At 43.3% G+C, this 21,532-nt stretch overlaps 1 protein-coding gene and 1 pseudogene across 7 annotated transcripts in view; both read right to left on the bottom strand.

Annotated features, from left to right (window-relative positions):
• The window catches only part of LOC123637896 (protocadherin gamma-C4), a 137,113-nt gene that overhangs the window by 93,798 nt on the left and 21,783 nt on the right, over window positions 1-21,532 (bottom strand). The window contains exon 1 of one of the 7 annotated variants that reach the window (XM_045551046.1): window positions 12,512-15,083. The exons of 4 other annotated variants lie outside the window; for them this stretch is intronic. In XM_045551046.1, the coding sequence (XP_045407002.1) occupies window positions 12,512-14,935 (2,424 nt within the window). In that variant the 5' untranslated portion in view covers window positions 14,936-15,083. Of the gene's footprint in view, window positions 1-737; window positions 3,341-5,574; window positions 8,156-12,511; window positions 15,084-21,532 lie in introns of those variants that run through there. 2 more of the 7 variants (XM_045551037.1, XM_045551051.1) reach the window with 2 other exon arrangements.
• Window positions 16,513-19,051, bottom strand: LOC123638606 (annotated as a pseudogene).

The following is a 21,532-nucleotide window of genomic DNA, read 5'->3' as shown; positions in this document are numbered from 1 at the left end:
TGGAAACCATGCCAATTAAATTAGCAAAGGAGGCTAGGCGTGATGGCTCACACCTGTAATCCTAGCATTTTGGGAGGGCACGGTGGGAGGATACTTTGAAGCCAGGAGTTTGAGACCAGCCTGAGCAATATAGCAAGACCCCATCTCTAGAAAAAACTAAAACAATTAGCTGGGCACAGTGGCATGAGCCTATAGTCCTAGCTGCTCAGGAGGCTGAGGCAGGAGGATCACTTGAGCACAAGAGTTTGAGGTTGCGGTGAGCTATGATAGCACCACTGCACTCCAACCTGGGTGACACAGCAAGACCTTCTCTCAAAAAAAAAAAAAATAGCGAAGAAAAATATCTAATGTTATCTTAAATTCCTTTGTCTTAAAGGTTTATTTAAATGATTATTTTTATATTTATAGCATGTCCAAACTGAAACAAATATGTATTGTATATTAGGCAACAGAAAAAAAATGTATGGAAAAATCTCATTACCTTTTTAGGAGACAGCCAATAACATTGTCTAAGGTTTTCATTTTGTAGGTAAAACCATCATTGCTTTGTAAATCTGAGCTTGGTAGAAAACCCCTATAAGCTACATGATTGCTCCACTTTAGTCCTCTTTTGAAGAATGGTATGACAGCTTTTTTAACTGACTATAACTTTCTTTAAGCGGCTCAGGAAATCTGAAAATTGTACATTTTCCCGTGAAACAGAGAATTGGGTACACAACGAGAAGTAGGAAACTCACCTGAGGGGAAGTCGAGTCACTGGAATTACAAAGTGGAAACAAGGCCCCGGATGGATCACCGCAAAGTACGTCTTGTCCTGAACTAAATTGCTCGCTACATTTTAGGAAATTAAACTCCGTCGTTCCCGTGTGTGCCACGCACAGATTGTAGGAATAAGGCAAAGTCCCCTCGCTGTAGTTGGGGGGAACCACAGGTCCAGACTTGACACAATGACCAGGCTGAAAGCAGCTCCAGACGGCTGGGCTGGAGGAGCCTCGTCGCAGGCGCAGGGCGATGGCCAGAATCACCGCGAGGAGGAAAAGCACTGAGATCAAGGCCAAGGCCACCACCAGGTAAAACTGCAGCTCAGCCTGGGGGTCAGAGGGCGCTGGGCGGTCGGTGAGATCTGGCAGCGCCTCCTGTAAGCTGTCCGCGAAGACCAGGTGCAGCGTGGCAGTGGCAGACAGGGGCGGCTGTCCACCGTCACGCACAGCGACCAGCAGGCGCTGGCGGGCTGCGTCCCTGTCGCCCAAGGCACGCGCCGTGCGCACCTCGCCGGTGCGCAGCCCCAGGCTGAAGAGCCCGGGCTCGCTGGCCTGCAGCACGTGGTAGGACAGCCAGGCGTTGTGTCCTGAGTCGGCGTCCACCGCCACCACCTTGGTGACCAGGTAGCCGGGCTCCGCGGCACGCGGCACCATATCGAAGAGCGCCGAGCCGTCGGGCTCCAGTGCGGGGTACAGCACCCGTGGCGCGTTGTCGTTGCGGTCGCCCACCAGCACGCGCAGGCTCACGTTGGCGCTGAGCGCGGGCGAGCCCTGGTCGCGGGCCTGCAGCGTCAGTTCGAAGGCGCGCAGCTGCTCGTGGTCGAAGGCGCGCTGCGCGAACACCACCCCGCTCTGCGCGCTAACCGACACATAGGACGACAGCATCCTGGGCTCCAGGTCACTGGCCACGATGGAATAAGAGATATGGCCGTTAGGTCCCAGGTCCGGGTCTGAGGCGCTGATTTGAGCGATGGAGACTCCAGGAGGGTTGTTCTCGGCCACTTCGACCAAATAAGAATCCTGGTGGAAAATTGGAGCGTTGTCGTTGACGTCGCCAACATGTAGGATGACGCTTGAGCTGGAGGAGAGGGGCGGCTTGCCTCGGTCTGTGACTGTGATGGTGATGTTGTACTCCGGGTTCTGCTCGCGGTCTAGAACCCCATCTGTCACTAATTTATATGTGTTTCTTGACGAAGTGAGTATTTGAAACGGAACATCGCCTTCCAGTTTACAAGTAACTTCTCCATTGTGTCCTGAATCCTTGTCACGGATTTTGAGCAAAGCGATGTGTGTTCCCAGCTCTGTGTCCTCCATAATCAGGTCAGGAAGAGATTGGAATATTATTTCTGGGACGTTGTCATTCTCATCTATGACTTCTATCTCCACTGTACATTGTGCAATCATTCCTCCACCATCCCTTGCTTCCAAAATTATGGAATATTCTTTGACTTCTTCAAAATCTAATGTATTCAGAATAGTAATTTCCCCGGTATTAGAATTCAGTTTAAACGGGGTGATCTGGCTAGCTTCGCTGAAATAGAAGGTGATCTCGGCATTGATACCCTCATCCTGGTCAGTGGCAGTCACCCGAAGCACGGTGGTGCCCGGGGACAAATTTTCTGGAAGGCTCACCCTGTATATGTCTTGGCTGAACACTGGAGGGTTGTCATTGGCATCAGTCACTAGGACCTCTATCTGTGCAGTGCTGCTTAGGGGTGGATCTCCAAAGTCCAAGGCAGTTAAGGTCAAGTGGTAGGATTTCTGCTTTTCCCGGTCTAAAGGCATCTTCAATACCAGCTCAGGGTATTTATTGCCATCTGATTTCTCTTTATTCACGAGTGAGAAATGATCATTGGGACTGAGCTGGTAATTTTGCAGTGAGTTGGTACCAATATCCGCATCATGGGCAGATCCCAAGATAAATCGCGTGCCTGGCTGTGCAGACTCACTTATTTGCAGCTCAAAGGAATTTTGCGTGAATTTTGGCTTGTGGTCATTAATGTCCTCGATCTCCACATTCACGTGATAAAAGTTCAATGGGTTGTCAGCAACAACCTCAAATTCCAGAGCACACGCTGGCTTCTTCCCGCACATCTGCTCCCTGTCTAGCCTGCCGCTCACAAGCAACTCCCCGCTGTCTGCGCTCACGGTGAAGTAAGGCTTCTCCGAACTGACGCGCAGTTTTCGAGTCGGGAACTCCCGCACACTGAACCCCAGGTCCTTGGCGAGGTTCCCCACTACCGAGCCCTTGGGCATTTCCTCGGGAATCCTGTAGCGGATCTGCTCAGACAGCGCCGGGCAGAACAAGGGCAGCAGGAAGGGAAAGAGCACTGGCCGCCTGTCTGCGCGGCCCCGCTCCGCAGCGCCGCTCCCCATCCCTCCTGCTCCCCTCAGCTTGCTCACCAGCCCGCAGACGCCGGGTGTAGATAACCTCTGTATTGCAGATGTCCAGAGCTCCGAATGGACTTCAGTTCCAGCTCCGGAAAAGTGTCTTCTAGTCCCCAGCAGGAAGCGGCGTAAAGGCCACCGCTGGAGAGTCAGGATGGGGCCGCCCTGGAAAGCGCTGCGGCTGCGCGAGGAGAAGGCGAGCGCCAAGTTCTCCACTTTGGCCAACAGCGGCGCCCAGAGTCCGCGCTGGGAAACTGCAGCCTCTGCTGCTTCAGTTTAACCAGTACGATAATTATATTATTATAATAACAGTTGTGTACCCTACTGAACAAACTACGTTGTTACATCCATATATTTTATAACGTTTAAAGTTGTACCCTTAGAAATGCCTTTATTCTTAGTTTCCAGGTTTTCCAGGAAATCACAAAGGTTTAATACCTAAACATCTATCTGTTGACATAATTATTCCCTAATCTTCAAATACACACTACTTACACAAAGCTAGACATATCATAGACTTGGCCTAAACCATCTGAGTACAGCAATTTTGCATACTTATTCATTAGCAATATAATAAAGAAACTTTATCTTTCTTTTCTTGTTCGTATCATTTCCCCCACTTTTCTAGGTACCTGCAAGTTGATTTACTTAAACTTTTTCCAGACAGCATCAGTAATGCTAAAATTGTCCTTAAGGAGGCGGAATTTATACTTATTTTCCTTATAGTAATATTATATGATTGTCATTTCCACTATCATAGGCAATATTCAGTTAAGAAAATGAGGTAGCCTGAAAAGAGCCTACCTCTCTCCTTCCCATTACACAATTATTTTCCTTGTTACAAAATATAACATTAATCTTTAGAGTTATCAGGGGCGTAATATTTTGCCTCTGCACAAAGTCATTGACATCTGTTGCACTACAGCACTGCTTCTAAACTCTGCACTTATTTTACATCCCACGATGACCTCAGAATGGAAGGAAATAATCCCTGGAAAGTTTGCTTGCAATAGCTCACTGAGCTTAGTGATGATTTTTCTCCTTTGTTTAAAATATTTCTAAGCATCTAATACATTTCAGTTTAGGAATTTTCTTTTTTAAAATACCTTGTAACTATATTTCTGCCAGATGACCTTTCCTCACAAAGTGTCATAACATTGCCTTCTCCTGCAAGTGATTGTATATCTGAACACTATAGAATGTGTGAAGTTTATTTCCATACTATTGTGTAGTTTATTATATGCAAAATGCTATCAAATACAACACTACTCTAGAGAAAAAGGTCTTTAAAAACCCTAAAACAGAGAGGGGTCTCACTGTGTTGCACAGGCTGGCCTCAAACTCCTGGGACCAAGGGATCTTTCCCACCTCAGCCTCCTGAGTAGCTGGGACTACAGGCTCATGGCACCATACTCTGCTAAAAATGTCTTTTTAATTAAAACACAAAGGTCCGTGAAATCAAGATTACCTTATCATTTACCCCTTCCAGATGAGAATCATCTGATATACAAAAGAATATGGAAGTAGTTAATCTCAGATAGGGTTGTTTTTAATTGAATTTTTCAGCAGCTCCAATAAATAAAATCAACTACTGGTCTAGGATTTGAGTAGATGAGATAGTTGTTTCATAAAGCCAGCGTGCCTGATATCCCCAATCTCCCACTTGGAAAGCCCACAAACACACTTCACACAGCTGTACCACTACAACTGTACATTATATTCTGTGTTGAAACATATAACTGTCTGTTTCACAAATGAACTTGAAATAAAATTTTTTGACATATTTTATTGGTTTTGGTCAATGACCTTTAGTTTGGCATTAGACTTCATCTCCGTCTTAGTGAAGGTGGGCACACACATTTAATTCTTTAGGCATCAATTTAACTTTCCACTAGTACCCTAACATTAATAGAAGATTATACTTTAAATAGGTCAAGAAGCAACCAAGATTTTCAGGGCTGCCAAGGTGAGGGATATGGAGGCAAGATCAGAAAACAGAAAAAAAGCAACAGACTGAAAAAAATCTTCAAGAACATCTTATAAATCAGAATGATAAAGAGAATACTGAGAAAAAGGTTGAGGTGTGTTTTACTCTTGCTTCCCTAGTGCAATAAGAAAGACTCAACAATTCGTTTTCATTTATAAAACACACAAGTTAAGAAAATCAAGTGGAAAGTAGGTGGAAGTTACAAAAAGGTGATAGTCTACTTATTAACCATCTTGTCCATAGCTTTCACTAAAGAAATGATATTATAACCTATGTGTTCCATGTTAAAATATCACCACTGAAAGTAAACGGGTAAACCAGGTTTGTCTCTTTAAAGTTTTTTTATCCCTAACTTCAAAACACTTGTTTTGCAAAATAATAGAGAAATATCACACAAAATATAATTCCTCATGGAAATAAAGGAAGGCCTGAGCTCACCTGAATACTTGGGGCTTCATCCTTACATTCATGAAAATCTGTGGATGTTAACAAAGAATCATTTTTCTCACAGCTCTGCTGGCTGATGAGCGTGTCCGCATAGTTGGGTTGGGGGAAGATCAGGTGACTCTTCCGTGAGTCTGCAGTGAGGGAGACCTCATGGGAATAGGTCTGCAGGAAAGCCTGCACCCCGTCCACGCCCAGGAAATTCGAGGCAGGCACGCCCGCCAACACACCTCCAGAAGCCTGCAGCAGGCGTGATTTGTGCCAACGCCCCAGCCTGAGCGCCAGCAGCACCATTACGAAGGCAAGGAAGATGCAGGAGACCACTGCCACTGCCACCACCAGGTACAGAGTGAGGCTGGAGTCGTAAGGACCAGCAGAAGGTTCAAGGCTGTCCAGGTCGGCTAGGACTTCTGGAATGCTGTCGGCCACAGCCACGGTGAGAGTGACGGTGGCTGAGAGAGGGGGCTGACCGTGGTCCTGCACCGCCACCACGAGGCTCTGCTTGAGTGCATCTCTGTCCAGCAGGGCCCTCGCTGTGCGCACCTCGCCTGTGTGCAGCCCCACCGAGAAGAGCCCTGGTTCGCTGGCCTTGAGCAGGCGGTAGGACAGCCAGGCGTTCTGGCCCGAGTCTCTGTCCACAGCCACCACTTTGGTCACCAAGTAGCCAGGTTCGGCAGAGCGGGATGCCAGCTCTACACCAGTGGAACCATCAGTGGGAAGGGTAGGGTACAGGATCTCGGGTGCATTGTCGTTCTGGTCCAGCACAAACAGGCTCAGTGACACATTGCTACTGAGGGGTGGGTCTCCGCTGTCACTTGCTGTCACTATCAGTTGTAGGCTTCGAAACTGCTCATAGTCAAACGATCGCAGCGCATATAGGACTCCGGTATCAGAGTTGATAGAGACATAGGAGGACACTGGCGCTCCCTGGATGGTGTCTTCTGCCAAGGAATAAGTGACCTGGGCATTCTCATCACTGTCAGGGTCCTGTGCAGTCACCAAGAAGATAGAGGCACCTCTGGGGTTGTTCTCAGGGAGGTAGACTGAGTAGGAGGAGTGGGGGAAGGTAGGTGGATTGTCGTTGGTGTCTGCCACCTGAATGGAGATGTGAGTTTCAGTGGACAGGGAAGGAGTTCCACCATCTGTGGCTTTCAGTGTGATGTTATACACAGAGAGTTTTTCCCGGTCCAGGTTTTTGGCTGTGATCAATCTATAATAATTATCTATTGATCTTTCTAATTTAAAAGGCAGATTTTCTGGAATAGTGCAGGTCACTTCACCATTCTTTCCAGAATCTCTGTCTTGGAGGTAGAAAAGAGCAATTACTGTCCCAGGAGGTTTGTCTTCAGGGACTGTGCTGCTTAAAGAGGTTATGGTCACTTCTGGAGCATTGTCATTCACATCTAAAATTGTGACCAGTACTTTTGCCTTTGTCAGACTACCAGGACCATCCTGAGCCTGAACTTCCATTTCATAGAAGCCAGATTCTTCATAGTCTAGTCCTTCTAAAGTCGATAATTCTCCTGTAAGGGAGTTCAGATGGAATATTTGTAGAAGTTTTGGAGTTATTTTCCGAAAAGAATATGTCACTTCCCCATTGGCTCCCTCATCCAGGTCGATAGCATTTACCGTGAGCAGCTTTGTGCCCACAGGCACATTCTCCGGGACAGTTACTTGGTACTGGGGCAGAGAGAAGACAGGTGCATGATCATTCACATCCACCACTGTTACCTGGATGCGGGCAGTGCCAGATCGGGGTGGGTCACCACCGTCAGAGGCAGTGAGAACCAGGTGGTGAACCCTCTCTTCCTCCCGGTCCAGCACTCGCTCCAGAACCAGTTCCGGGTATTTAGTTCCATCGTCCCCACTTTGCACAACCAGGGAGAAGTGGCGATTTGGGCTGAGCTGGTATCTTTGGAGGGAGTTGGTGCCCACATCTGGATCCCCAGCTTCGTTTAAAGGAAACCGCAGCCCAGGAGCTGTATTCTCCATTATTTTTACGTTTATTTCTTCCACCAAGAATTTAGGTGCGTTGTCATTAATATCAGTTATTTCCACTTCTATAGGGTAAAGATTCATTTTATCTTCCATCAAGATGTTAAAATTCACAAGACACCGTGGGCTCTGAGCACAGAGCTCCTCCCGGTCTATCCTGTCCGCGGTGACCAAGCTGCCACTTCGCAGGTTCAGAGAGAAAAGCTGCGTCCTACCTCTGGAGACGATGCGGACTCCGCGCTCCGCCAGCTCCCGAGGCTCCAGCCCCAGGTCCTTGGCGACATCACCCACAAAAGACCCTTTGTCTGTCTCCTCCGTCACGGAGTACAGAATATGTCCTGCCCAGGATTCCCACAGGGTCCCCAAGAAGACGGAAAGCAAGAGGAATCCTCTGTAGTTCCCGCCCCTCCGCGGAGTCGCCATTGTTGTCCTCATCTTGTTTAGACGCTGAGCCTTCTCGGGATATGCTTCTGAATGCAGGTGTATTCGCGTGGACCCCTCTGTATTCCGAAGGAGGGCCCAGAATCCAGAAAGATAGAGGCTTGAGTTTGGTGCAGCTCGGAAGAGGGCTTGTCTCAATTTGTCGTTTCTCCCTGTTGTAAAACTCGGTGTTTCTGTCGGATCGCGCACACCATTTTCCCCTAGTTGGTGAACAGCGGCGCTCAGAGTCCTTACTAAGTTACTGCACCATATAGAAACAAAATAAACTGATTTTACGGAAAATTGTTTCATCCTTCAAAATTTCCCTGTTTAGTTAATTTCTTCACTCCAGATATCTCTGATATACTTTGAAAATCCATTTTAAGGCACTGAATTAATACAACAGTGTTCATGGATGGGTGTTTGATAGTCCTAGATAATTTTAAAGATGTTTTGTATTCAACTTTGAAGTTACTCTGTTGGGCACTGACTCACACTTTATGGTATATAGAAAAAAATCAATCATTGAAGGTAGAAAGGTAAACTTTATTAAATGCATATGAAAGAATTTACATATAAAATATTTACATGAGTGTATATAAGTTTTAATTAATTCAATAATATTATTGAACACTACTATGTTCTAGACACCACCATACAAGACTCAAAAAGCCAAAATTGTCTTAAAAATAGAGAGAAGTATTTTAACAAATTTTTGATTGTGTAGAACCTTAGAGATGGTTTAATCTAACACCTTCACTTTAACAATTTTTTAAAATGCCTTGTTCCTGATTATAAAGTAGTAGGACAACATAGGAATCCAAATATCCTCACTCTCATTCTCGTAAGAAAAAAGAAATAGTCATTGGTCATGGATGATGCTTTGTGCTCAAAAAGTGTCATTAGAGATGAGGTGAAAAGCTAAGCAGCAACAATCAGCTATAAGAGCAACCAACCCATTTTCTACAGAAGGCAGAAATTTCCAGAGATCCTACTGGGTTGTGAATTCATAAGAAAGTGGATGTTGGCTTGACTGCTTCTTTTCATTATGCAATTCAAATCTTCATCTTACCCTATTCTAGAATAGTTGAGGAGAAAGAGGTCTCTAGACAGCATCTGAGCAATACACAAGACTATACAGAGAGGATCCTTAGAGGTACTCAGTTTTGCACTTAATGTTGATGGAGTAAAACTCTATTGATGGATCCAAGGCTACTCTCAGCTGGCAGAAATAAAAGAAAGTCCCCTTCACACATTCGCAGAAGAAAAGACAATGATGTGCTCTAGAACAATGATCTAGCAAGAAATGAAGACCTAGTCTTGCTTTGTAAATTATTTTAAGTCTTAGAGAAGTAGCTAGCAGAACCAAGAGGAGAATCTAGAAGTAACACTAAATCTCATCTAGTCTCTCTCTAGAAAAAAAAGTCTCAATTACTCATTCTAGGTAATGTCTTTGGAGCTAAATAAATAAGATCTAGTTAAATGAAATTATAGACTACTGTGAATAGAAAGTATATGTAAATGGATTCATTATCTCTGGTATTCAAGTTTTCTAGGTTATCCCATGACATGAAATTAAATATTAAAGATATTTACTAGATGACCAAGGTATGTTTAATAAAATAAAACATAAGCTCACCACATCAAATTGAAATAATTTTATATTTTAAGGAGAATATGTTATTATTGATTGAGTTATTAGGGGAATCCTAATGTTCATTTGTTTACTTTCATTAACAAAATTCTATGGAAAATCTATTTGACTCCCCATGCATTGGCATTGAGTTAATTATCTTCTCTCTTTTCTTTTCTTTTCTTTCTTTCTTTCTTTTTTTTTTTTGAGAAGGGGTCTCACTGTGTTGCCCAGGCTAGAGTGCAGTGGAGTCATCATAGCTCACTGCAACCTCTAATTCCTGAGCTCAAGCCGTCTGCCTGCCTCAGTCTGCAGGATAGATGGGATTACAGGTGCGCACCACCATGCCCGGCTATTTTTTCTATTTTTCTTTTTGGGTAGAGGCGGGGTGTGTGTGTTGAGGGGGAATCTCACTGTTGCTCAGGCTGGTCTCAAGCAATCATCCCGCCTTGGCCTCCCAAAATGCTGGGATTTTCTTTTTAGAACTTTTTTTTATTGAAAATCTTCTGTTTGAAGTTCTTGTTTAGATTTTCATTATCCAACAAAGATATAGGTATTTTCCAATGATTCTCTCTGAGATTTTAATCCCCTTTGATAATGGCCACCTCAGCAGAAGTTTGATCAGAAAAAGATGTTGTTTACAGATGATAAAATAGCCCAATAATTTCATAGATTTTTTTCCTGATGCCTCCTAACTTACTATTAATTATCTGTGTGATGGGTGAATCAGAGAGTTTCATTTCGTTAGAACTTAGCAAATTCCATGATTGCCAGGATGTTTAATGGTTGGTCAGTCCATATGAATGAATGACCATTGTGAGAGTAGAATCTGATAGTTTTTCTGTCAGTGACCTGAATTATTTGTTTAAATGTCACAAGTAACTCAGATAAGAGAATAAAATACACCAGCCTACTATCTATGAAAGTTAGTGTGCTTTGCCCGTAACAATGAATATTCAAGATGTAGTTTAAATCACCCAAAATTGGTGATGTAGTAAAATAACATTCACACTATCAGTGTATGAAACACATCATCACATTTGTATAAGAGACCACCTGATTCATATGACTAACAACCAAGATTCAAGTTGTTTAAAATTGTCATTTACTATTGAATTCTGATTAAAACCCTCAAATTATATCCCAAATGTCCAAACAGATTGGATTTGAAAATGTTTATGATTAAAAAATTTCTTGGTTAGGAATATAACACATTTGGAAACTTGAAATAAATAATTCTACAATAATTGCTTAAATGTAAATGTCACAATATCAGTTTAGAAAAACCTGTATTACTCCTAGCAGCTAATTTAAATAACAGCAACTCAATGTTATCCTTATAAAAATTGACAAAGGTCACAAAGGAGGTTCTCATTCATTTTCAAGATATCTTTTCAATTATTCTTTCTTACATGTGCATACCAAATTTAGATGTACAAGTGTCCCATCCATTCTATTGTCAGATCATTGAATCCTCCAACTCAAGACTGGAAAAAACTTTGGCTATAAACAGCTCATCAAGAATCCCCTGTATTGCATTAATCCTGGAGCCACAAGTTACTTTTTTTTGAGATGGGGGTCTCCATATGTTGCCCAGACTGGCCTCTGCTCCTGGGCTCAAGTAATCCTCTAATATCAACCTCCCCAGCAGCTGGAATTACTGGCAAAAGCCACCCCAACCCCAACCCCATCAACTTACTTTTGAAGAGTGCCAACAACAGAATCTCTTACCTACTTAGCAATCCATTTCCTGCTAGAACCATTCTGACAATTAAAATCTTTGCTATTTTCTGCTTACCAAGCCATGATTTTGTTTGCACATTTTGTTCATAATAGATAAGACTAATCATTCTTCTAAATAATAAATCCCTTTCCTTCAAATATTTGAATACAGAGTTCCTATATGACAGAAGCCTTATTTTATCTGGGTTAAAATAATAAATTATTTAAATTTTATTTGAATGCCATTGATCCTTCATTCTCCCATTTACCAGACAGTCCTCTATTTTTAGAGATATTTCCTGTGAGTGGACACTACTGAGCATGTTTTAAAATTCATTTTCATTTTTAAGTACTATCAAGCACACAATATGCAAAAGACATTGTAGCAGGCACACACCATCAGTTGGTTACATTTATTTGTTGACAATCCAATAATTATAATGGTGATCTCAACAAATAAACGTGTTCACTATACTTCTTTATAGTCCAAAGAAAAATAAAAAATTATTTTATTTTACTTTCCCAGAATTTGTGTCAGGTCAGTAAGGGAAATCTTTTTAATTTTAATTTTATTTGCAAGATTAATAGAGGTTTTGACTGGCCCAAATAAATGACAGATAGTTCCAGGAATATGTTCAGGTCTTTTAACACCAAAGATCAGGTGTTCCTTGCTACAGGCATCAATAACTCTTATCTTTTTTCGAAATAATTTTTGATCCCCAAATAGCAAAGGTGGAAGATATCTCTCACGAATCTCCATCATTTTAGAAAACATTTATGACTATTAAGTAACCTTGAGAAGAACCAAGATCTTGATTTTCTTTAGCAGAGGCTGCAGTTCATTTTTTTCTCACATTAGAAAAAGAAAGGATCTTACAAATGTCACATAATAGAAAAAAGCCTAAGAAGGGAGATGTCCTCAACTTAAGGGACAAATAATTTTTCAACAAAAGCAAGGTAAAGAAAATGTAGGGCATGCCTTAAGATTTTTACCCACAAAATTTCAGAAAATTAAGATTAAAAAGAGAACTATTGATGTCAAAGAAAAACATCAGAATTACATGATTTAATGCAAAAACTAAGAAAACTAACCACTAATCAAAGAGAATTTTTAATTTCCTGATATAATTCTTAAATAATCGAGAAAAGCAATAACCTCACCTGAACGAAGGAGACTTCATCTTTGCAAAACCCTGAATCTTCCTGTATCAAAAGAGGCTCATTTTTCTCACAGCTTTCCTGGCTGATGAGCGTGTCTGCATAGTTCGGTTGAGGGAAGATGATGTGGCTCTTTCCCGAGTCCGCGGTGAGGGAGACCTCGTGGGAATAGGTCTGCAGGAAAGCCCGCACCCCATCCACACCCACAAAGTGTGAGGCAGGCATGCTCGCCAATTCGTCTCCCGCAACCTGCAGCAGGCGTGACTTGTGCCAGCGCCGCAGCCTGAGCACCAGCAGCACGATGATGAAGGCGAGAAAGACACAGGAGACCGAGGTCACTGCCACCACCAGGTACAGCGTGAGGTCGGAGTCGTAAGGGCCGGCGGAGGGCTCAAGGCTGCCCAGGTCGGCCAGGACTTCAGGGATGCTGTTGGCCACAGCCACGGTGAGAGTGACAGTGGCTGAGAGAGGGGGCTGACCGTGGTCCTGGACGGCCACCACGAGGCTCTGTTTGAGCGCATCTCTGTCCAGCAGGGCCCGTGCCGTGCGCACCTCGCCTGTGTGCAGCCCCACTGAGAAGAGCCCAGGTTCGCTGGCCTTGAGCAGGCGATAGGACAGCCAGGCGTTCTGGCCCGAGTCTCTGTCCACAGCGACCACCTTGGTCACCAGGTAGCCGGGCTCTGCGGAGCGGGGCGCCAGCTCCACACCTGTGGAGCCGTCAGTGGGAAAGGCAGGGTACAGGATTTCCGGCGCATTGTCGTTCTGGTCCAGCACGAACAGGCTCAGCGACACGTTGCTGCTGAGTGGAGGGTTTCCGCTGTCGCTGGCTGTCACCAGTAGTTGCAGGTCTCTAAACTGCTCGTAGTCGAAGGAATGCAGCGCATACAGAACTCCGGTGTTGGAGTTGATAGAGACAAAGGAGGATAAAGGCGCCCCCTGGAGGGTATCTTCCGCCAGGGAGTAGGAGACTCGGGCGTTCTCGTCGCTGTCTGGGTCAAGAGCCTTCACAGAAAAGATAGAGGCGCCCCTGGGGTTGTTCTCGGGGACATAGACTGAGTAGAACGAATGGGGGAAGGTGGGCGGGTTGTCGTTGGTGTCTGCCACGTTTAGAGAGATGAGCGTTTCTGTAGACAGAGGCGGCATTCCTTTGTCTGTGGCTGTGACAGTGATGTTGTACAATGACACCTCCTCCCGGTCTAGAAATGAATTTGTCACTAATCGATAATAATTGTCTACTGATTTTTCCAATTCAAAAGGAAGACTTCTCGGGATGGAACACGTTACCAAGCCATTCAGTCCAGAGTCTCGATCATACACTTGGAAAAGAGCGATGACTGTTCCTGGAGGCGCACTTTCTGCAATTGTTCTGCTTCCAGATGTCACAACCACTTCTGGAACATTATCATTGACATCCAAGATAGTTATTAAGACTTTTGCTCTGTCCCGAAGACCTGGCCGATCCCGGGCTTCAACATCCAGCTCATAAAAGCTAGAGTCCTCATAGTCTAGGTTCGCAGAAGTTGAAATTTCTCCAGTCAAAACATTCAAGCGGAAAATTTGTGAGATCTTTTCTGGAATCTTCACAAACGAATAAGTTACTTCCGCGTGGGCCCCTTCATCCTGGTCGGTGGCATTTACTGACAACACTGGTGTACCTACTGACAGATTTTCAGGAACACTCACACGGTAGACAGGCTGAGTAAACACTGGAGCATTGTCATTCGCATCTAGGACAGTCACCAGAATTCTCGCCACACCTGAGCGGACAGGGTCACCACCATCCATGGCAGTAAGGACCAGGTGGTAAACGGCTTCTCCCTCCCGATCCAGGGCGCGCTCCAGCACCAGCTCCGGGTACTTGGGTCCATTGGCTTCGCTTTGCACGTCCACTGAGAAGTGACTATTGGCGCTGAGCTTAAAGCCCTGCAGAGAGTTCATTCCCACATCAGGGTCATAGACCTCCGTTAGTAGAAAACGAGAGGATGGAGCTGCATTTTCGAGAATTTTCACTTCCAACTCTTCTCTTAAGAATCGGGGTGAATTATCATTAATGTCCACTATTTCGACTTCCACGGGATAAAGATTCAGTTTATCCTCTACAAGGATGTTAAAGCTCACCAGACACCGCGGGTTCTCAGCGCAGAGCTCCTCCCGGTCTATCCTGCCAGCTGTGACCAAGCTGCCGCTCCGCGGGTTCAAAGAGAAAAGCTGTGTCCTACCTCTGGAGACGATGCGGACTCCGCGCTCTGTCAGCTCTTGAGGTGCCAGCCCCAGGTCCTTGGCGATGTTGCCCACGAAGGAGCCTTTCTCCAGCTCCTCGAGAATAGAGTAGCGGAACTGCCGGGTCGCAGCCCCCCACAGCGTCCCCAGGAGCGTGAAGAGCAGGAGCAGCTCGCTCCGCGGCCGGCGCCCCCGCGGAGCCGCCATTACTGGCTTGTTATAGACTTCCCCGGGATCAGGAGTAGGAAGAACCGGTCCACATCACTTTTGCGCTTCTCAGAATTAGAGGTGAAGGTTCTTAAACAAGCAGTCACCAGATGTGAAGCGTTCCAGGTCAGAATTTCTGCGCTGCTTTCATGTCTGACCTGCTTTGTGGTTGGTGGGTATAACTCGAGTTCTCATTGATTTTCCTGCCCGGGTTAGTGAACAGCGACGCTTAGAGTCCTAAATTAATACTGCACCGTTTTGTGAAATTGCCATACAGGGGATTTTATTTCTGCTAAATCTAAAGAGATGACACTCACAATAATTCTCTCCCCAAGACAGTAAAGCATTGGAAGAATAAAAGACATTATTTAAAGTAATTTTAATTTTTCCCTGAAATTTATCATTCATTTTTGTGAAAATATCTGTTAGGATCTTGAAGAGCAGAAATAATCACGATTTTCTGTGAATCTTGAATTACCACACCCCACCATCATTTACATTTGTCCCATTTTTAATAAGGGCACCAACAACCACAAACACGTTTTGAACCAATCCATTACAGTGCCAGTTACAACAGCTGCCATTTTTAGGTGCCATTATTTGTTTTTATTAGCCTAGAGATTAAGAACTACCTTGATGTAGGCAACATCTATGCATAATTTTTAAAACATGCAAAGGAAGAAAAACTATACAGGCTACATTAAAAATATATCTTAAGATATATATTATGTTATATATATTTTAGGATCGACAGCATTGAAACTAAGTAAACCAATTAATTGTGTAGATTTGTCTTTAATCCTTGATAGATAATATGTTTTACAGTGATAGTGTGAGACAATAATGTATTAAAAGTGTTTCTTGCACTCATATGCTTACTGCAACACAATTCACAGTTGCAAAGATATGGAATCAACCTAAGTGTCCATCAACTGATGAGTGATAAGGAAAATGTGGTTTGTGTGTGTGTGTGTATCATGGAGTACTACTTAGCAATAGGAAAGAGTGAAATAATGTCTTTTGCAGCAACTTTGATGGAACTGGAGGCCATTACCCTAAGAGAAGTAACTCAGGAACAGAAAAATAAATGCCACATGTTCTCACTTACAAGTAGGAGCTAAACTATGACTACATAAGAGTACACAGAGTGGTATAATGGACATTGTGGACTCAAAAGTGGGGAAATTGGAAGGGAGTGAGGGATGAAAAATTACCTATGGGATACAATATACACTATTTGGGTGATGGGTACACCCAAAGCCCAGACTTCACCTCTACACAATATATTCATATACCAGAATTCAAGTTGTATCCCCTAAATCTATTAAAATGAGCTTATTTCATGTTAAAACAGGAACAAAAATGTTTATGATTATATTGTTTTAGGACTAACTAAAATTTCAAGACCATCACAAGGAGACATTCCATGAAAGAACAATTGCAACATAGCTAAGCTTATAAAGAATTTTCTATCCCCCACGGTATGGCCAGAAAATCAATAAAACACAATGAAATCAGAACATATTTAATCTGTACACTTTTAATCTCTAAATCAATGAATCGAAGCCTAATTATATTTATGCGAGGAAAGGTTTGAAGAAACTCACTTGTTGCAAATTGCCTGAATTAGAAACCATTTTGGGATTGTCATTACCAGTACTTTCAAATCAAGAGCCTTCATCACATAAAAGATCTTGTGGAGTAGCATTTTCCAACATGTATTGAGAAATTTAAACTTTGAGGAATGTGAGGCAGCACACAGATTGTAGGAATAAGGCAAAGTCCTTGCACTGCAGTTGGGGAGAACCACAGGTACAGTCTTGAAGTAGAGACCAGGTTGAAAGCAGCCCTCAGCGGCGGCGGGGTTGGAGGAGCCACGCAAGCGCACGGAGATCACCTAATCACCATGAAGAATAAGAGGACAGAGATCAAGACCAAGGTCACCACTAGGTGAAATTGCAGCTCTGCCTTGGATTCAGAAGGTGCGCGGGACGGTGGTTCAAGTCAGGCTGTATTTCTTGCAAGCTACCCACAAAGATTAGGTTCAGAGTGGCGGCAGCCAAAAGAGGCAGCTGTCCTCTGTCTCCCACTGTGATCAGCAAAAGTTTTCCAGCTGAATCCCCGTCGCTCAAGTCACACGTTGTGTGCACCGTTGTCCGTGCGCTGCCTCAGGCTGAAAAGCCCAGGCTTGCTGACCTGCAGCACATAGTAGGACAGCCAGGCATCGTATCCCTGGTCGGCGGACACCGCCAGCACCTTGGTGACCAAGTAGCCCGGCTCCGTGGCGTTTGGCACCATATCAAAGAGCGCCAAGCTGTTGGCCACCAGCGGAAGGTATACATCCACAGGCTCACGTTGGTGCTGAACGCGCGCGGAGCCCAGATGGTGGGTCTGCAGTGTCAGCTCGAAGGTGAAGGAGCACTGTGCAAACACCACCCCGCTCTGCATGCTCACCAACATCTAGGAATATTGAGCCTGCAGCTAGAGGTCCTTGGCCAGGATGGTGTAGGAGATAAGGCCATTAGGCCCCAAGTTGGGATCCGAGGCACTGACTTGCGCAATGGAGGCTCCGGGTGGGTTACTCTCAGCTACATGGGCCATAGGAGACCTGGTGGAAAACCAGAACATTGTAGTTGACGTCAGTGATGTACAGGGTGATGCACATGCTGGAGGACGGGACAGTTTGCCTTTGTCTGTGACCGTGATAGTGACATTGTACTCTGGGATCACCAACCCGTGTGTTTTATATCTTGAACTATTTCCTTTTAGTTGACACAGGATTTCCTAATTAAATCCACAATCTGGGTCATGTGTTTTGATCAGGGCAACAGGAGTCCCCATCTCAGCATCTTGTATATGCTGAGATTCAGAAGCCAGAGTTATCTAGAGAGCATTGTCATTTTCATCCAAAATCTCTGTATTTTACAATATGCAGTGTGACGTCTGCCATCCATTGCTTCCACCCCAATTGTGTAGCTATCTCTCTCTTCAAAGTCCAGTCCTCCACTAGCGATGAGTTCCCCTGTTTAACTGTCCAGCTTGAATAGTTGTCTTACTGCCTTACCAATAACGACAGAGACTTAGATGATCTTGGCATTGACGTGCCCTCATGCGGGTCAGTAGCCATTACTCTTAATACCCAGAAGCTGGTGGGCAGGTTCTTTGGAACACTGACCCTGTACATGTTCTGGGTTAATAATGGGGGTGCTATCATTTGTGCCTGCCACAATTATCCTTTTATGGGTGGTACAGCTACTGGAGGGCTAGCCCCCGTCCATAGCCTTGAGGACCAGGTGGTGGTAAAGCTGCTCTTTCCTGTCCAGGGGGGCTTTCAGTACCAGCTCTGGGTACCCACTGCTGTCTGGGTTCTCCTTCTGTATCAAAGAGAAGAGCAGTTCAGGGTTGAGGTAGTACTGCTGCAGCGAATTGACACCTACATCAGGATCTTGGGCAGATTCCAGGGCAAAGATGGCTCCAATTGGCTGATTTTCAGCTTAGTGATATTTTGTCTAAAAGTCGGTGGGTTATTGTTGACATCCTGGATCAGCACAGTTATATGAAAAACGTTTAAAGGCTTTTCAGCAACCATTTCGAATTCCAGAGCACACGTCAGCTTCTTGACACAAATCTGCTTTCAGTCTATACAATTGCTCTCAAGTAAGTCTCCATTTTCGGTGCTCATGGTAAAGAAATTCTTCTCTGCACTTAACCCAAAGATTCCGAGTAGGCAAATCCCATAGGCCAAGCCCCAGATCCTTGGTGAGATTCCCCACCAGCGAGCCCCTGGCCAGCTGCTCGAGAATAGCATAGTGGATCTGTTCTGAGACGGCCTGGCAGAACAAAGACAGCAGGAAGAGAAATGGCATTCGCCTCCACCCTGCGGCGCCCCTAGGTCCTAAAATGTTTCCCATCTCGCTCTCTGCACCTATGCCTTTCTAATTCGCAGGAGACGAGATCTCTAAAGGATCCCAAGAGTTCTCTGAGCAGGAAAGGCTACTTTCTTGGTCTTGGAGTGTGAGTTCTCTGATGGGTGTCGCCTCTGTAGGAAGCCAGAGAGAGAGTGCACTTTTCTCCCCAAGTTCGCTGTCTGCGGGCAATTTTGCTGCCAGGGGGAGGAGCCAATACTTCCCTCGGAACTAGCCAACAGCGGCACCCCGCGCCTCTACTGCGGAACTGCAGTAGTGGTGACTAAATCAGCACCAAATAAGTTGGTTAGGAGGAAATTCTACCGTATACTGATACTCATTCTTCCCATTTTACAAGGATTTCAAGACATCTTAAATATTTGCTATATCTTTAGTCGATCTGTCATTTCTTTTAACTTGAACTTTATTCGTCCAAATCAAGGGCTTTTTACTCATCAAAGGGCAGAGATAAACTCGCTCAAAACGTTTATGGCATCACACGCTTTGAGTTTCTGTTTTCATACAATGGACATAACATTTTCCCTGTTTACCTTATTAGAATTCAGAACCAAATAAAATAATATACAGGGAAACATACAAATGAAAGATAGTGTTGGTGATGATAAAAGATGTGTAAAAATTCTTGATATATCAGCTTCATGTGTATTGTTATTCTACTCTATTTCCTTTTCTTCTAACTTATGAAAGTTATAAATCTCATAGCTTTTAGTTTTATTTTGTGTTTCACTTTCTCCTCTTATCTTTAGCATCTTCCCCCAAAAGGTTTGATAGGTAAGCAAGGAAATTGATTGTTCTTGTAAAGCAGAAGTATAGTAAGAAACAAAAGACTCCTTAGTTTCCAAGTGTCTACCTTTAATTGAATGAGTATGACTGAAAAACTATTCCACCAATGATATTTTCCCACACTACATTACAATTGTTCTCAATTGTACTGTTTCTTCCCAAGTAGCTTAACAATAGTGTTATTTGGATTTGGAGAGTGAAGTGTGAGTTCTTAGAATTATATACCCCAAGGAAAGTAATCTATGCTGTTCTCTTTTCTTTGGTCCCCAGATTACTGTCTGACCATCTCAACCTTTTGTTAGTTACACTCTTCCCTTTCCAATAACATCCCAATTTCCATGCTTCTGACAGACACCTTACTATTTTTTTATTATTACAGAATATTGTGGGAGTACAAACATTTTGGTTACAAGTAATGATTGCCTTGCCAATTTTAATTTAAAAGCTTCTGCACAGCCAAGGAAACTATCATTAGAGTGAATGGACAACCTACAGAATGGGAGAAAATATTTGCTTTCTCCCCATCCAATAAAGGGCTGATAACAAGAATCTATATAGAATTTAAGAAAATCAACAAGAAAAAAATCAAACACCCCATCAACAAATGGGCAAAGGACATGAACAGAAACTTTTCAAGAGAAGACAGAATAATGGCCAGCAAACATATAAAAAATGCCTTAGTATTTTAATTACATTTCCAAACTAGAAAATCTTCATAAAGAAATTATCTTTAACCTCCATAATATATTGGCTGGTGTGTAGCAACACTGAACTCACCTTGTAGTAGAAAAGCATTAGAACATCTTAAACTGCTCATTGTATCCAGAATTCTAGAGAGCCACTCATTGGCGTCTTTATACAAACATAAAAAGCATTACTGACTCAAGACTTTGCTCCCAAGCAAGTCCTTTCCACAATTGTATAAACACTTCGATTAGTATAGGAAAATTATCTTTCAGAGAACATATAAAACTAAAGATTCAAATATTTAAAAGAGTATATGGTATATGGTGTGGATCAAGCATTTTATAATGTAAAGTCTATTGGTAGTTTATAGAGGGATAAAAGATATTTCTCCATTGCATAAAAAGTTAACTCAGAGGATACTTAACTAAATCTCTAACGTTTTCTTTAAAAAAATGGAAATGTAAGTTTTCACACAAGAGTGAATAATGTCAGCACCTATCATACAGATGCTCTTGTTACTCTTTGGGTGCATTTACGCACTATTTAGTGAATCTGCACATTTTACATGAAGGTCAGAATTGTGCATATATACATTTAATTGGATGCCCTTTAAATAACTGTTTAAAAAATAAAACTCAAGTTGTCTTAAGTTCCTTAATGTGTCAATAAACCTTTCATGTGGTTCAGTCATGTAGCTTACTATCCCATAAATAATAATCTATCATCATTTCCCGCATATATCCATTATTTGCAGCTGATGTTAAAGGCATTAAAAGTACAACATTTGGGAGATTAAAAATATTTTAAGAAGAAAATCGTCTTCAGCTAATCACATGCAGAAAATCAAGTAGTTCTTTCATTACACAACACATGGTACTGGAATTTGAGACTCATAGAATGGCATTTCATTAGCAAAAATCTATTAATTTAAGGTGAGGACATCCCTCAGAAATGAATTTTAAAATTTCAAACAGTTCCTAAGTTGAATTCATTTTGCAAACACAAACCTTAGACTCTAGTAATAAAGCATAATTGTACTTACACTTGAAGAAATGCAAACATTTCTGTAGGTATTGATTCTAATAAGTGAAGGGACTACTTGTAACCAGAAGATGCTAGGTGAGTGGTATATTGATGTTTATTGAATGCAGAAGTATCTAACTCTTTGGAGACTTTAAACTCCAAAGAGTTTAAACTTTAT

This window comes from Lemur catta, chromosome 5 (genome assembly GCF_020740605.2).
Source record: "Lemur catta isolate mLemCat1 chromosome 5, mLemCat1.pri, whole genome shotgun sequence".
Lineage (NCBI taxonomy): Eukaryota > Metazoa > Chordata > Mammalia > Primates > Lemuridae > Lemur > Lemur catta.
This window is presented reverse-complemented; position numbering and strand designations above follow the sequence as displayed.